The 13,546-nt window shown below is 42.3% G+C and overlaps 2 protein-coding genes across 4 annotated transcripts in view; both read right to left on the reverse strand.

Moving 5' to 3' along the window:
* Window positions 1-2,290: 2,290 nt before the first annotated feature.
* On the reverse strand, window positions 2,291-3,256 carry LOC118283030 (olfactory receptor 11A1-like). The gene has a single exon (XM_035604659.1). It carries the CDS (start codon window positions 3,254-3,256, stop codon window positions 2,291-2,293), a length of 966 nt encoding a protein of 321 aa, XP_035460552.1.
* A 6,273-nt stretch (window positions 3,257-9,529) lies between these two features.
* The window catches only part of mylka (myosin, light chain kinase a), a 35,842-nt gene continuing 31,825 nt past the window's right edge, over window positions 9,530-13,546 (reverse strand). For all 3 annotated transcript variants that reach the window (XM_035604408.2, XM_035604407.2, XM_047337192.1), the window contains 6 exons: window positions 13,122-13,274; window positions 12,575-12,698; window positions 12,373-12,463; window positions 12,148-12,276; window positions 11,156-11,268; window positions 9,530-10,006 (listed from right to left, as the gene is read on the reverse strand). In XM_035604408.2, coding sequence (XP_035460301.2) covers window positions 9,854-10,006; window positions 11,156-11,268; window positions 12,148-12,276; window positions 12,373-12,463; window positions 12,575-12,698; window positions 13,122-13,274 — 763 coding nt within the window. In that variant the 3' untranslated portion in view covers window positions 9,530-9,853. The remainder of the gene's footprint in view (window positions 10,007-11,155; window positions 11,269-12,147; window positions 12,277-12,372; window positions 12,464-12,574; window positions 12,699-13,121; window positions 13,275-13,546) is intronic.

The following is a 13,546-nucleotide window of genomic DNA, read 5'->3' on the forward strand; positions in this document are numbered from 1 at the left end:
GTAATATGAAATTAGCACAGACAAAATGTATCAACAACAATGTATTTTTAATTTGTTTCCCCTAAGAAAAAATGTGGGGCTTTGAGCATCGAACACCTCACGTCTGTGTTTTTCTATTTCCAATCGTCCTGTATGTTCAATTTGACCCTAAGGTCAAAAGGTCAAGAGGCCAGTTCTTTACCTACAGTCATGACGGTGGGAGGAGCCTAGTGCTGCTTCCCTGTGGGGGAAAATCCATTCCAAAATATTCCAAAAACAATAAAAAAATAAGCATCCAACAGACGACGGAGGAAAACCTTTGCTCTCCTCTCGGGCTCGGTTCCCTGCTGGACGTTGGTTTTTAAGGTTCCTCTCCAGGTTCGCTTGTCTCCCACTCTGGCCCCGCCCACCTCGCACACGCCTGCATCATACATGTGCTGCTGGAGACTCGCCAGCCACAGGTCTGGGACGGGTGCATCTACCTGTTGTCTACCTGCACTGCAAACTGAACCTGTGTGAAGAAGGACAACACCTGCGCCCCGCTACGCCTCGCTCCCCCGAACCCTCCCACGGACAGGAGCTCGTTCTGACCTGATCCATGTGTGAAACATGTCTGTGTGTTTGTCTTTGTCTCAGAGCTGCAGAGGGAAGAGACGACGCAGATCTGCCAGGTCTCAATATGAAGATGGAAGCTCCGCCTTCATCACCATGGCCTGGACCAATGAGTGAGACACAGCTGTGCTGCTGGCAGGTGACTGATAAGGTGGAGCGGGGTCAGGTGACGGAGGTCGAGAGGACCTGCAGCTGGACTGAAAACTGACCCTCGTGTGTTCTTGTCATTACCGATTAATCTCTCGATTATTTTCTTGATTAATCAATTAGTTGTGAAAAATGTCGATCTCATTTCCCAAACCTCAAGATGAGGTTTTGTTTTCTTACACAAAGATCTTCAGTTTACTGTCACAGAGGAGCAAAGAAACCAGAACACATTCATATTGGTTTTCATATTTTCATAAAAACTACTTAAACCGATTAATCGATTATCAAAATATGAATGAATTTAGTTTTCGATTACTAATCGGATAACTGATTAACTGTTGCAGCTCTGATTATAACCAATTGAGTACATCTATATTGCTATATTATTATTATTATTATTATGATATTATTATTATCTAGATTATTAGGAATGAACTCCTGGAGTGGCGGAGTCTAACATCCGCACTGGCACTATATTATTGTACCACGTGGAGGGAAATGCATTATAATCTATATTATATTATGATGACAGCGTCACAGAACGACTGAGCAGCTTGTTGTACTTTCACTCAGTGGAACCAAAACATCAGTAGAAAAATACCACAAGTGCATGTTCTGCATTCAAAACATGAAGTAGTAATATCAGCAGAGTATTTCAAGTATCAGCAGTACTTCATGCAGTACTTCATGCAGTGACATAACCACAGTAAAAGTACAGTAAACGACTGTGACGTCATCACTTTTATTCTCTTTGTGTTTGTTGGGGTCATGAATAAAGGGGATGTGGGAAAAAGACAAACATGAGTCTGAGTTTTCATTGGTTGGATTTGAGTCGTCTTGTCTTCCTCCTGCATGATGATTGCATCATATGTCACTGTATCTTCTGTCCTTCATGATCATTCACAGCGATGAATATTTACATTTCATATGTATCTAATATTCAATACTACTGAACTTGATTTAAAACATAACTTCATGTTGTCACATGTATTTAAATGTCCAACATTTAGATTCACTTGGGAGTATTTGAACATTAATGGTTTAAAAAAAGGAAATAAAGATCAAGACTACAATGATAATTTTTCTCAAACTTAACTCATTAATACTGACGTGACAGACATGTCTCAGTGATTCACCTGATCTCGACTGAAGCAAGAGAAATTCCTCCGTTCACATTAAAAACAAATAAAACACTTGACTCGTGACATCATTTAATGTGATTGTGACTGGACACATGTAATAATTCATAGAAATGATTGAGTGTGACTGGATCATCTGCCAGAAAAAGATCAAATGTTCGTAATGAAACATCAAAATAAATGTTTGGACTGACAATCTGGCACCAATGATCTTCCACATGTCCGTAGGTATGGAAGGCCATTCAGTTCAAAAACAAGGGATCTCTAACACGTTAACGCGCCGTTAACATGTTGTTGCCACGATGTTAACGTGACGATTTCCCCCGCGTCAACCACGTGTCAACCACGTGTTAGAGATCATATGTTTTTGAACTGGATGGCCTTCCATAAACATCGTACTGATCAGGCGTCGATCAACCGGCCCCGCGACAGCGCAGCAGCCTCCTCACATGTCTGAACACCTCCTTCACCCTTAGCCCGTAGATCACTGGGTTGAACACGGTCGGGGCGACCATCAGGAACCAGGCGAGGGTGGAGGCGGCGGTGGCCTCGCCCCCGCTGTGCAGCCGCCGCTGCAGCAACTCCACGCCGGTGCTCAGGGAGAAGATGAGGAAGACGAGCAGGTGCGGCAGACAGGTGTGCAGCGCTTTGCTGCTGAAGGAGCGCGAGCCACGCAGGCAGACGAGGAGGATCCTGCCGTAGGAGAAGAGCACGAAGCCGACCGGCAGGACGACCGTGGCCACGGAAACCAGCAGGCCGTACACGGGGAGCAGCATCGCCGCGACGCCGCCCCCGCCGCAGCCCAGGCTGACGAAGCTGTATATGTCACAGTAAACCCTGCTGAGCCGCGCGCGGCAGAGTGGCACGCGGCTGGCCAGAAGCGTCGCGCCGCTCACGAGGCCTGTGGGCAGCAGCCAGCAGAGCAGCAGCAGCGCCGCCACCGCGGCAGGAGACACCAGAGCGGCGTAGCGCAGCGGGCGGCAGATGGACAGGTACCGGTCAAAGGACATGGCCGCCAGCAGCACGAAGCTGGAGCCGCCGAGGGAGTACAAGACGAAGGCCTGGCCCAGACACGCCGCGTGGGACACCTCTGTGAAGCGCCGGCCTGACGCCAGGTCCGACAGCAGCTTGGGATAAACCGCCGCGCTCGCTGCCAGAGAGTTCAGCAGGACCGCGGCGATGAAGATGAACATCGGGCGGTGCAGGTTCCGCTGAGAACAGATGACGTAAACCACCAGACTGTCGCTGAACAGCACGAACAGGTAGGCCGCCAACAACACGAAGAAGAAGAGCCACCTGTGGTCAGACAGGTGCGCAAGACCGTCCAGAGTCAGTGATGTCACGGCGGCCTGTGAGGTCACGTTCAACCCTGATGACATCACAACAGATGGAAAACAACCGTAGGACAGAGGAGAGGCGTGAGGCCAGAGCACCTGAGGATGTTCAACAGTTAGACGACATCATCATCATCATCATCATCATCAGAGTAATCGTGAACAAACATCAGATTGAACTCAGAGTGAACAAACATCAGATTGAACAAACGTCAGATTGAACAAACGTCAGATTGAACAAATATCAGATTGAAGAAAACGTCAAATTGAACAAACGTCAAATTGAACAAACGTCAGACTGAACAAACATCAGATTCAACAAATATCAGATTGAACAAACGTCAGATTGAACAAACGTCAGATTCAACAAATATCAGATTGAACAAACGTCAGATTGAACAAACGTCAGATTCAACAAATATCAGATTGAACAAACGTCAGATTGAACAAACGTCAGATTGAACAAATATCAGATTCAACAAATATCAGATTGAACAAATATCAGATTCAACAAATATCAGATTCAACAAACGTCAGATTGAACAAACGTCAGATTCAACAAATATCAGATTCAACAAATATCAGATTGAACAAACGTCAGATTGAACAAACGTCAGATTGAACAAATATCAGATTGAACAAATATCAGATTCAACAAATATCAGATTCAACAAACGTCAGATTCAACAAATATCAGATTGAACAAATATCAGATTGAACAAACGTCAGATTGAACAAACGTCAGATTGAACAAACATCAGATTGAACAAACATCAGATTGAACGTGTCACTCTCTCTCTCTCTCTGTGACGTGTGTGAGACGTGTTTCTTTGTGCGAGCGCTCGTTGTCCGTCTGCCTTTATCCGACTCTTCGTCCTCTGTGGATCTCATTAACTCTCCGTCAGCTGCTCCCTCGGCTTCATCAAGCTCTTTTTTATTAAAATGAAAGAAATAACACGACGACCATCCGTTCATTTATACACAGATTCATCGTCACTTTATCCTTTAAATCTTTTTTCTTTTATCTTTTATGTTAAAAACTATTTCCTTTTAATAATTTCCGTTGATTTTATTCTGTATTCATTTCAACCCTCCTGCAGAACGAGCAGTTCAGTTAATACACAGTCAATTATTAATCTCAAATGTATCCAAAAAGAGAAGTTCATTTGTTAATTTTACCTTAAAAGAGTTTAATTATTTTAAGTTATTAAAAAGTAAAAGATCTTTTCATGTTATTTAATACCTTTCACATTTAAAAAAATTATTACACCTTTAAAATACCTTGATATAAATCTTAATATATATACTTCATTAATTAATCAATTGATTTACAGATTAATTAAATCCTTTAAGGTAAAACTGAGGGGAACATTTAATGCTGTCAGAGTCTGGGTGAAGGATATAAAACTTGACGTAGACTCCAGGTCCAGAAAGTGTGTCAAGCCTGTATTCTGTGTACTGACCAGCAGGGGGCGACTCCACTGGTTGTTTCTATAGAAGTCGAAGAGAAAATGACTTGATTTATAACGTCAGTAAACATTTTCCTGAGGAGTTTATGGTTCAATCTCTTATCTTATATACAGTCAGTGATCGTCTTTATATACAGTCAGTATTCGTCTTTATATACAGTCAGTGATCGTCTTTATATACAGTCAGTGATCGTCTTTATATAGAGTCACTGATCGTCTTTATATACAGTCACTGATCGTCTTTATATACAGTCACTGATCGTCTTTATATACAGTCAGTGATCGTCTTTATATACAGTCAGTGATCGTCTTTATATACAGTCAGTGATCGTCTTTATATACAGTCACTGATCGTCTTTATATAGAGTCACTGATCGTCTTTATATACAGTCACTGATCGTCTTTATATACAGTCAGTGATCGTCTTTATATACAGTCACTGATCGTCTTTATATACAGTCAGTGATCGTCTTTATATACAGTCAGTGATCTTCTTTATATACAGTCAGTGATCGTCTTTATATACAGTCAGTGATCTTCTTTATATACAGTCACTGATCGTCATTATATACAGTCACTGATCTTCTTCATATACAGTCACTGATCGTCTTTATATACAGCCACTGATCGTCTTTATATACAGTCAGTAATCGTCTTTATATACAGTCACCGATCGTCTTTATATACAGTCACTGATCGTCTTTATATACAGTCACTGATCGTCTTCATATACAGTCACTGATCGTCTTTATATACAGTCACCGATCGTCTTTATATACAGTCAGTAATCGTCTTTATATACAGTCACCGATCGTCTTTATATACAGTCACCGATCGTCTTTATATACAGTCACTGATCGTCTTTATATACAGTCACTGATCGTCTTTATATACAGTCACCGATCGTCTTTATATAAAGTCTACGGGTTAGAACCAGTTGGGTCACATTTTCTCCTTGGGCCTGGTTCTGGGTTTTCTCCTGGTGTCTGATTCCTCCCACAGTGAAGACTTGCAGGTGAACTGAGGACACTAACTTGTCTGCAGGTGTGAACGTGATGGTTGTTTGTCCGGTGATAGACTCATGACCGTCAGGCGACGCCGGCCTCTCCATCACGCCTCATCTCAGTGTACTGTCCTGGTCCAGCTCAGGTGTGAGGGGTCGGAGGTCGCAGGGGGGATCGGGTCTGATCCACAACATGAGATGATGTCATGATGTCCATGTTTGTCCTCAGAGGTCTTAATGAGGTCTGAGTACCGAGCAGCTCTCAGGTGACCTCATTAACTCTGACCTGCTGCTGAATGTTTTCAACATGAACAAACACACGGAGGATTAATCACCATCACTTGACTCATCTGTTGTGAAGTCGGATGAAAAAATAACCTTGTCCTGTAAACAAATATAATTATGTGTATAATCGTATATAGAGATGTAGATGAATAATGTAAATGGCATCACTTTATTCTAATAATCAGTAACAGAGCATGAGGTCATTCATGTGTTTATTTTTTTCATACAGTAAAATGTCAAACTCAGGAAATATCAAGCTACATTTCTTTACAGATTTAATCCTTTCAAAAATATATTTAATAACTAATAAAAATAACACACAAAAGTGTGTATTTCTGCCTTACACACGCTCACACACACACACGCTCACACACACACACACACACACACACAGACACACACACACACAGCAGTTTGGTTTAGTGATAAAAATTTATTTGGTATCTGTGAGTAACTACAGTCGTAGTGTTCTCATACATGTCATCTGCTGTTCATCAAACTGATATATATTTATAAAAGTTAGAGAAAAATATCATCTACATACAACTAATACAAAATCACATCAGTCGAGGACTTTTTTTGGGGGGGGGTTGTAATAACTGTGACAAATTAAGTGCTGCGATCTCCAAGAAGACGGATGCTCAAATGCTAATATCATTATTATGAATCTGTGCATTAAATACGTCTAAAAATAAAAAATAAATCTTAAAAACAAACAACCATCAAACACAATCAGGTTAAGTTTAACCATGAACACAGTGTAATGCAGATGATCGCACACAAACACACAAACACACAAACACCTGTGACGGTTTCAAGAAGCTTCTTTGGTTTTTGGTTGAAAACTGAATCAGCCTGAAAAGACTTTAAATAAATGGATTAAAGCACAAACAGCTGGAATGTGACAAAAACAGATTCAAAGGAACGACTGGGACGTCAGCATGGAGGCGACACGTCAACACGCCAGAGACACGTTTAAATCACGTCTGGTTTCTGTCCAACACACCGAGGGGACAAAGGCACTTTAAGAAAGATTTGAATTTAAAAAAATAGATGAAATGTCTTTTTCAGAAAATAATGGAGAGGCGACTATTCCCCAACACTTTGAGTCAAATCTATTCCAGAAAATGTCTTCTGGCTTTCTGTCAGATGGTTTGAAGCCTTTATCTCACAATATTAACAATAAGATGATTACCAGACAAGGACCTCGTAACTTCGCCGATCATTACTATGACTTAGTAAATCATAGTTACAGATCTTATCTCTCTTTCCTGCAATTATGAGAGATGTATCTTTGAGTGTATGATGTAACTGCTGAAGAAGATGTTACGTCATAATTATGAGAAAATGTCACTTGTTTTTCTGTGGAAAGAATTGTGCTTTGTCATAAGCTCAATTTTCACCCCCCCAACAATTCTAGATTTTTGACAAATCTGAACACGTCCTCCAGGTCGCTGGCTTTTCACATCATAGCTGTGGACACCAGTTTAGCGCTAGCTGCTAACCTGAGTGCTAGCACAGTATACAGCGTTCTAAAAGGCAGTCGGAGGAAACATGACTCACTTCATCCCACGATGTGACGAACGTGCAGCAGAAGAACGACCAGACTGTCATTAAAGTGTCATGGCTGCTCAAAGGCTAACGTCATAAGGCAGAGGTGCTGTTAGCTGCAAGATGATTTGGGGGTAAAGCAGCTTGTGAAGTCAAAAAATACAAACAAGACAGAATGAAAAGTGCTGGAACAGAAGGAAAGAGCCAGGCCGACCGATTCAACACGTCTCAACTGAAACATCATGTGCCAAGGCGAGCAGCTGGGTCGCTAACCCAGTGACTAATGCTGGCTAATGCTAATGCTAACCCCTGATAGACCGTATCAGGGGTTAGCATTAGCATTATAATTCATGGTCTTAGGCCTCTCGCCCTGAGCAGGATACTGACAGAGTCGGGTCACAGCAACATCAAGGCGTTTAGACGTCGTCATTACCCAGAAACCCGTGTGGCAACTGAACTATGACACGTTCATTCACCTGCATCACAAGCAGTTGAACTAGTTAGTCAAAGCTAAATATTTGACTCTTTTGATTTACTTTCCACATTAGATCATGTTTGTTGTGATGACATCGTTGATCTCAGAGGATTTTGTTTGAGGATGTTTTGTTTCACTTCCTATAGAAACTAATAAACTAATGTCCGTTAGCTAGCCAGCTAAATTATCTAACCAATGTTAGTTAGCGCTCTTTTTAAAGTTATCTTTACTGCTGCAAATATTCCATAGGACCGATCTGTCCATTTAATGTTTTTCAACTGATATGAGTTATAAGTCCTGTACAAAATGGATTTAGATAGTTTAAAGTTTTAATTTATTCCTCTGACTTACTGGACACTCTACTGCTAGTAGGCGAGTAATTGTTGCCTGAATGCTAACATCCGCTAGCACATGACAACCCAGATCGAAGCCATTTAGCTAAAACTTGCTTGTTATGTCTACAGAATAATAGATTTATTATTTTTCCAAGATTTACTTAAAATTTGTGTTCTGATGCTTCACAACTATTTTGATTAACTCAACTGCTCCTAATTAGCTAATCTTTCTTAGCTAGTCAGCCAACATCAGTAAGGGGGACACACTGTCTGTAGCCTCGGGGCTACATCTTATTATTATTGTCATTTGTTATTAAGTCAGTTATAATTATCTTTTAACCTTTTGAGTTATTTAGTCTCTGCCATTTTCCTTCTGATGATTAATTAACTTAACTCGATTAACTCACAGTTAATTGGTGACATTAGCTGACAAACAGCCGACTCGCTGTGAGCAGTTAGTTGGATGTTTACCAGTACAATCGGGATCATCTTTCAGTAATAAATGGTTGTCATACATTGTGTTTGTTAGCTGCACTGCTCACATGATTAAAGTGGGTGGGGTGTGAGCCCTTTGCCTTGTTGTTCGGTGACTGGACTCTGTGAATATTTGGCTCTACATCTCTGCCTCATCAAACCTTCCTCTTCCTCAGCGGGACTCCCACAGGGACCAGCTCAGTCACATACATTTTTTCATGGTGTAGTTTCACACAAAGTCAAAGTGCTCTGCTACTATGACAACGACGACAGCACCTGTGGTTGTCTGACGAGGGCTGCTAGGAGCTGTAGCTACATGTCTTTTATTCATATTTCCATTACTCATAGGCATTAGACTGTATTTCAGGACTAACGTGTTCATCACCCACTCTCCATCAATGTGTTTCCTCTGAAAGGTTTTGATCAGGTCTTTCTACACAATGTCAATTTCTTTGCACGTAACAACTACAACTCCCAGAATTCTTTGACACTGTGTTGCGTAAATTGAATGTGACTTTTAAAAATGTGGTCTGTGGAGTTTTTAGTCAACATTTTAGTTTTTAACATCTACAAGAGTATTTTGGAATATTTGTTTCTTCTACCTTCCAATGGTATTATATCTGTGCACTATTTTAAGTGAAATAAGACTAGTTTCATTAACCATAGGTCTTTCAAAAAGAACTGTAAGAGGAAATAGATTAATGAATAGAGGCGAATACGAGGAGGTCAATTGGGAGGAGTTTAGCACACAGCATCGAGCAGGTTACATCATTGCTGGTCAAACCTGCTCTAAAGAGAGAAACTGAACAAAAGAGTGTGAACAGAAATCTGACATCTGAAAAACGATTCTGTGGGTTTGATTGTTGGTGAATTCAATTCTCTTTAAGAAAACGTGTGCACCAGTTTGCTGCTGATACACGGTGAGAACCTGTCCTGGTGTGTTAAACCCCGCCCTCCTGCTCCTCCAATCACAACCCGTCGTTTGTGGGTCTGACAGGCGGAGGAGGATCGAGCCGCCGCCTCCTCCTCTCGTGGGAGTTCAGACAGTCTTTACTCCTCCTCCTCTTCCTCCTCTTCCTCCTCCTCCTCCTCTTCTTCCTCCTCTCCGGCCATCACCTCCACCAGCAGCTCAGCAGTGCAGGTCGCCTCCCCCAGGCTGTTGACCGCCTTCACCGTGTACTTGGCATCATCATCACCCGACACCTGCAGGTTTATGTCAGGAAGTGAGTGGATTTCTGAAGAAGTGACCTCGGAGAGGTGTAGTGTTCACCGTCATGTTTCATGATCACCATGATACAGAGTCGCTGTCACAGTTAATATCACAGTAAAACTGACATTCACTTGTTCACGTCTCTCTATATATCACATACTTAGTGCATAGGCACTTAAAAAAATGAAGGGGAAATGTAAAGTGGAACAACAGAAGCAAACCAGCAGGTGAATTTCCACATCCCAACGAATCTGTCCCACGAGAGATGGAATATCATGAGAATTAACAAACGCTAAAAACTTAAACGTCACACCGACTTGACTTGATTTGTCCCGGTGCTGCCGACGGAGAGAGAGGGAGGCAGAGGGCGGGAGAAACGATGCAAAATGCAATGATCAGACTCCGCGGGGCATTATGAAACTGTGGTGGGTTAAATAAGATGATGGCCGGCTGCCAAAGTCAGGAAACAATGGTTATTTAAAGCCCCAGTGTGAATTTTTTATAATTTTCTGGCGGCATCTGGTGGTGAAGTTGAAAACCGCAACCAACTAAGCAGCGTCTGAAAATTCAACGTGAACGCAACGTATTCTGGACCATTTAGTTCAACAACCGTATTCAACATGGAACTATATTTAACTCATATATGAACAGAGTTATGGACAATATATTACATTTCTGTGAATATGTTCTTCTAATATTACACACTGTAGCTTTAAAGAAATTATAGATAATATCCCCACATGCATTTTGTTGTGGAAAGTGTTGAGGACGACGTCAGTGTTCAGGTCATGTGGGCGGAAAGATAATGACGGACAGATTCTGTTTTCCTCTATGAACAGTAACATTATTAAATTCTACAGACATCGTAAACAAATGGTTTACAGCGATGGTGCTGCAGTGTATTAATGTAATAATAATAATTAGGTGTAATAATGTTGAGCTGCCGTTACCCTGTTTGTTCAACATATCACTGTATTTATAACATATTATATTCATAATATATTTGTTATTACATTAATCATGAACTTTTTGGCCAAGTAAGAAAATGCCCCCAGTCACACATGAAGTGAAACTAAAGGCGAGAGAGTGAGATTCTTGATTTTCAGTGATACAGTGAGTAACAACAGATTTTAACCTCTGACCTCCGAAATGACCAGACTGCATTTTCCTTCTTCGTCGTAGTCGATCTGGAAGTGTCGGGTCTCTTTGATGGGCTGGTCGTCTTTGTACCACACCACCTCGGGGTCGGGGTAACCTGGGGACACCGAGAGGATGAGGGGTTGGTACCAGTCACGCTGTCTAACCATCAGACTGGGAGTTCCACAGGGCTCCATCCTCGGTCCACTGCTCTTTACTTTATACATAGATAACATATCTACTCCTCGTCATTATATAAATGTCCATTTTGTTTGCTGATGATACTACTTTGTATGTCAGTTTGCCTTTCCTGATTTTCAACTACCACTTCTGAGGCAGAATCTTATGACATTAAATACTAATTCTCGAGCAGCTGACTCATGAATTAAAAAACAAACTAGGCTTATTGTAAAGAACTTAAGGTTGCTTGTCCTGTGACTGTGGAGATGTTCTGTATCGTCACGATGCCACATCAACACCTCAGCAGTTAAACCCTGTACATCATCGTCCAATTTCACACTCATCACTGTTCTCCACATCAGATGGTTCCTTACAGGCAAGAAGAAATAGTCACCTCATGCTCTTCTAAAGTTCTACTGTTGCAGCCAAACTACGTCACATCCATCGTCTTGTTCAAATCTAGAAACTACAGAACACGATCCAGTAACTGTCGAACCCCAGACGTCCCACATGCGAGAACAAACGTTGGCGGATCTGGTTTCGGGTACAAAGCACTTTCAAATGGATTGAGCTACAAACCAGAGTCCCTCAATTCCACTTGGAGAACTCAAACCTTCACCATCTGATGTTTTCCAATATTTTTGAAATAGTTTTTAATGATTCCTTTTAGTGTCGTTCCACTTCTGTTTTTTTGTGTCGCCCAGGTCTCTCATGAAAAACGGATCTGAGACAACCTGATTAAATAAAGATAAGATCAAACGTCAAACTGATACTGAGGCCTGTCCACTTTACTGTACATGTCCCAGTTCTACTATACCTTCTATCTTGCAGTCGAAGCGGGCGGCGCTGCCCTCCACCACCTCCACGTCTTTGATGACCGAGCTGAACGTCGGCTTACACTCCGTCTTCTGCTCGTACTCCAGACACTCCAGGAACTGGTTGTCCTCTGGACACAGGCAGCAGAGAGGGAAAAAAACATTCAGCAGGTGAGAAGATGTGAGGAATCAGCAGCTTGTGTGTCCAGTGTCAGCGCTGCTCAGACCTTCAGTGGGCGAACCCTTCTTGGCACTGACTCCAGCCATCATGGCCATGGATGACAGTCGGCCGATGGCTCGCACAGCGTGACCCGTTTTCTGCCGCAGAAAAAGAAAAGGTCACAATCATTAACAAACACGTCTTCGAGGAGAGTTTCTATTCGTTTTCCTTTCCAACAGAAACGTCATTGGGCAGCTGCAGCATTTTACCTGCCACTTCCTCCTCAGGATGTACTTCTTCATCCTCTCCTTGGAGAGCTTCTTGGCCTTCATGGTGTTGGTGTCCTGCTTCAGCCAGGGGTGTTCATAACACCGAGCGCAGGTCAGCCGAGCCCTGAGAGACAACCACACTCATTCCTGTGTTTCACCGGGTCCGGAAAATGAATCCAGTGCTCAAGTGCCTGAAACCATTATTCTCTGTAATGGCCAGCAGAGGGCGACTCCACTGGTAGTTTCTATAGAAGTCTGTAAGAAATTGACTCTATCTCCTCACTTGATTGCTGCAGCTCCGCGTTGGATTTACAGTTGGTTTCAGGTTTCAGGACAGTTTGATGTAGTGTAAAAGAGATTATCTAGTTCCCCAAATGACTTTAAATGAACTGGAAGATTAGCAACAATATAACCTGCTAAGATAGCTGTCTCTGTCGTGTTTTAGGACTATTCGTTGACTTGATTCTATTATTTTCGTCCAGTATTTGCTATTATAAATGTCATTTTGTGTTACAAGCCGCAGTTAGTTCACTGCTTCCCTCCTTACTTCATGTCTTTCTTCAGCAGGTAGGTGATGAAGTCTTTGGCGTTGTCGGAGATTTCGTCGAAGGCCTCGTCCTCAAAGTCCCAGGTGGCCGAGGTCACGTTGGACAGAGTCTCGTTGTCGTTGTCGCCCATGAAGGGAGACAGACCGCTCAGCCTGAAGGAGACACGCAGGGCTAACTGAACCCGACTCAACCAGGCTGAAGCTAACTGAGCTAACTACCTCACAGTCTTCACTAAGTAGAATACAACCGTAGATTCAACAAGCTTAAATTCTAAAGTGTAATATTTCGCTTCGCCCGTCCCCACCCTGCCTCTGATTGGCTAATACTCATTGTCTTTGCTGCTTGAGTTGGTTTGGTTTGGGCGTGGAGGATGGTGATTGGTTAGAGTTTGGGTAAGATTATCAGGGTAAGCCAATCAGAAGCA

Source organism: Scophthalmus maximus, chromosome 14 (genome assembly GCF_022379125.1).
Source record: "Scophthalmus maximus strain ysfricsl-2021 chromosome 14, ASM2237912v1, whole genome shotgun sequence".
Classification (NCBI taxonomy): Eukaryota; Metazoa; Chordata; class Actinopteri; order Pleuronectiformes; family Scophthalmidae; genus Scophthalmus; species Scophthalmus maximus.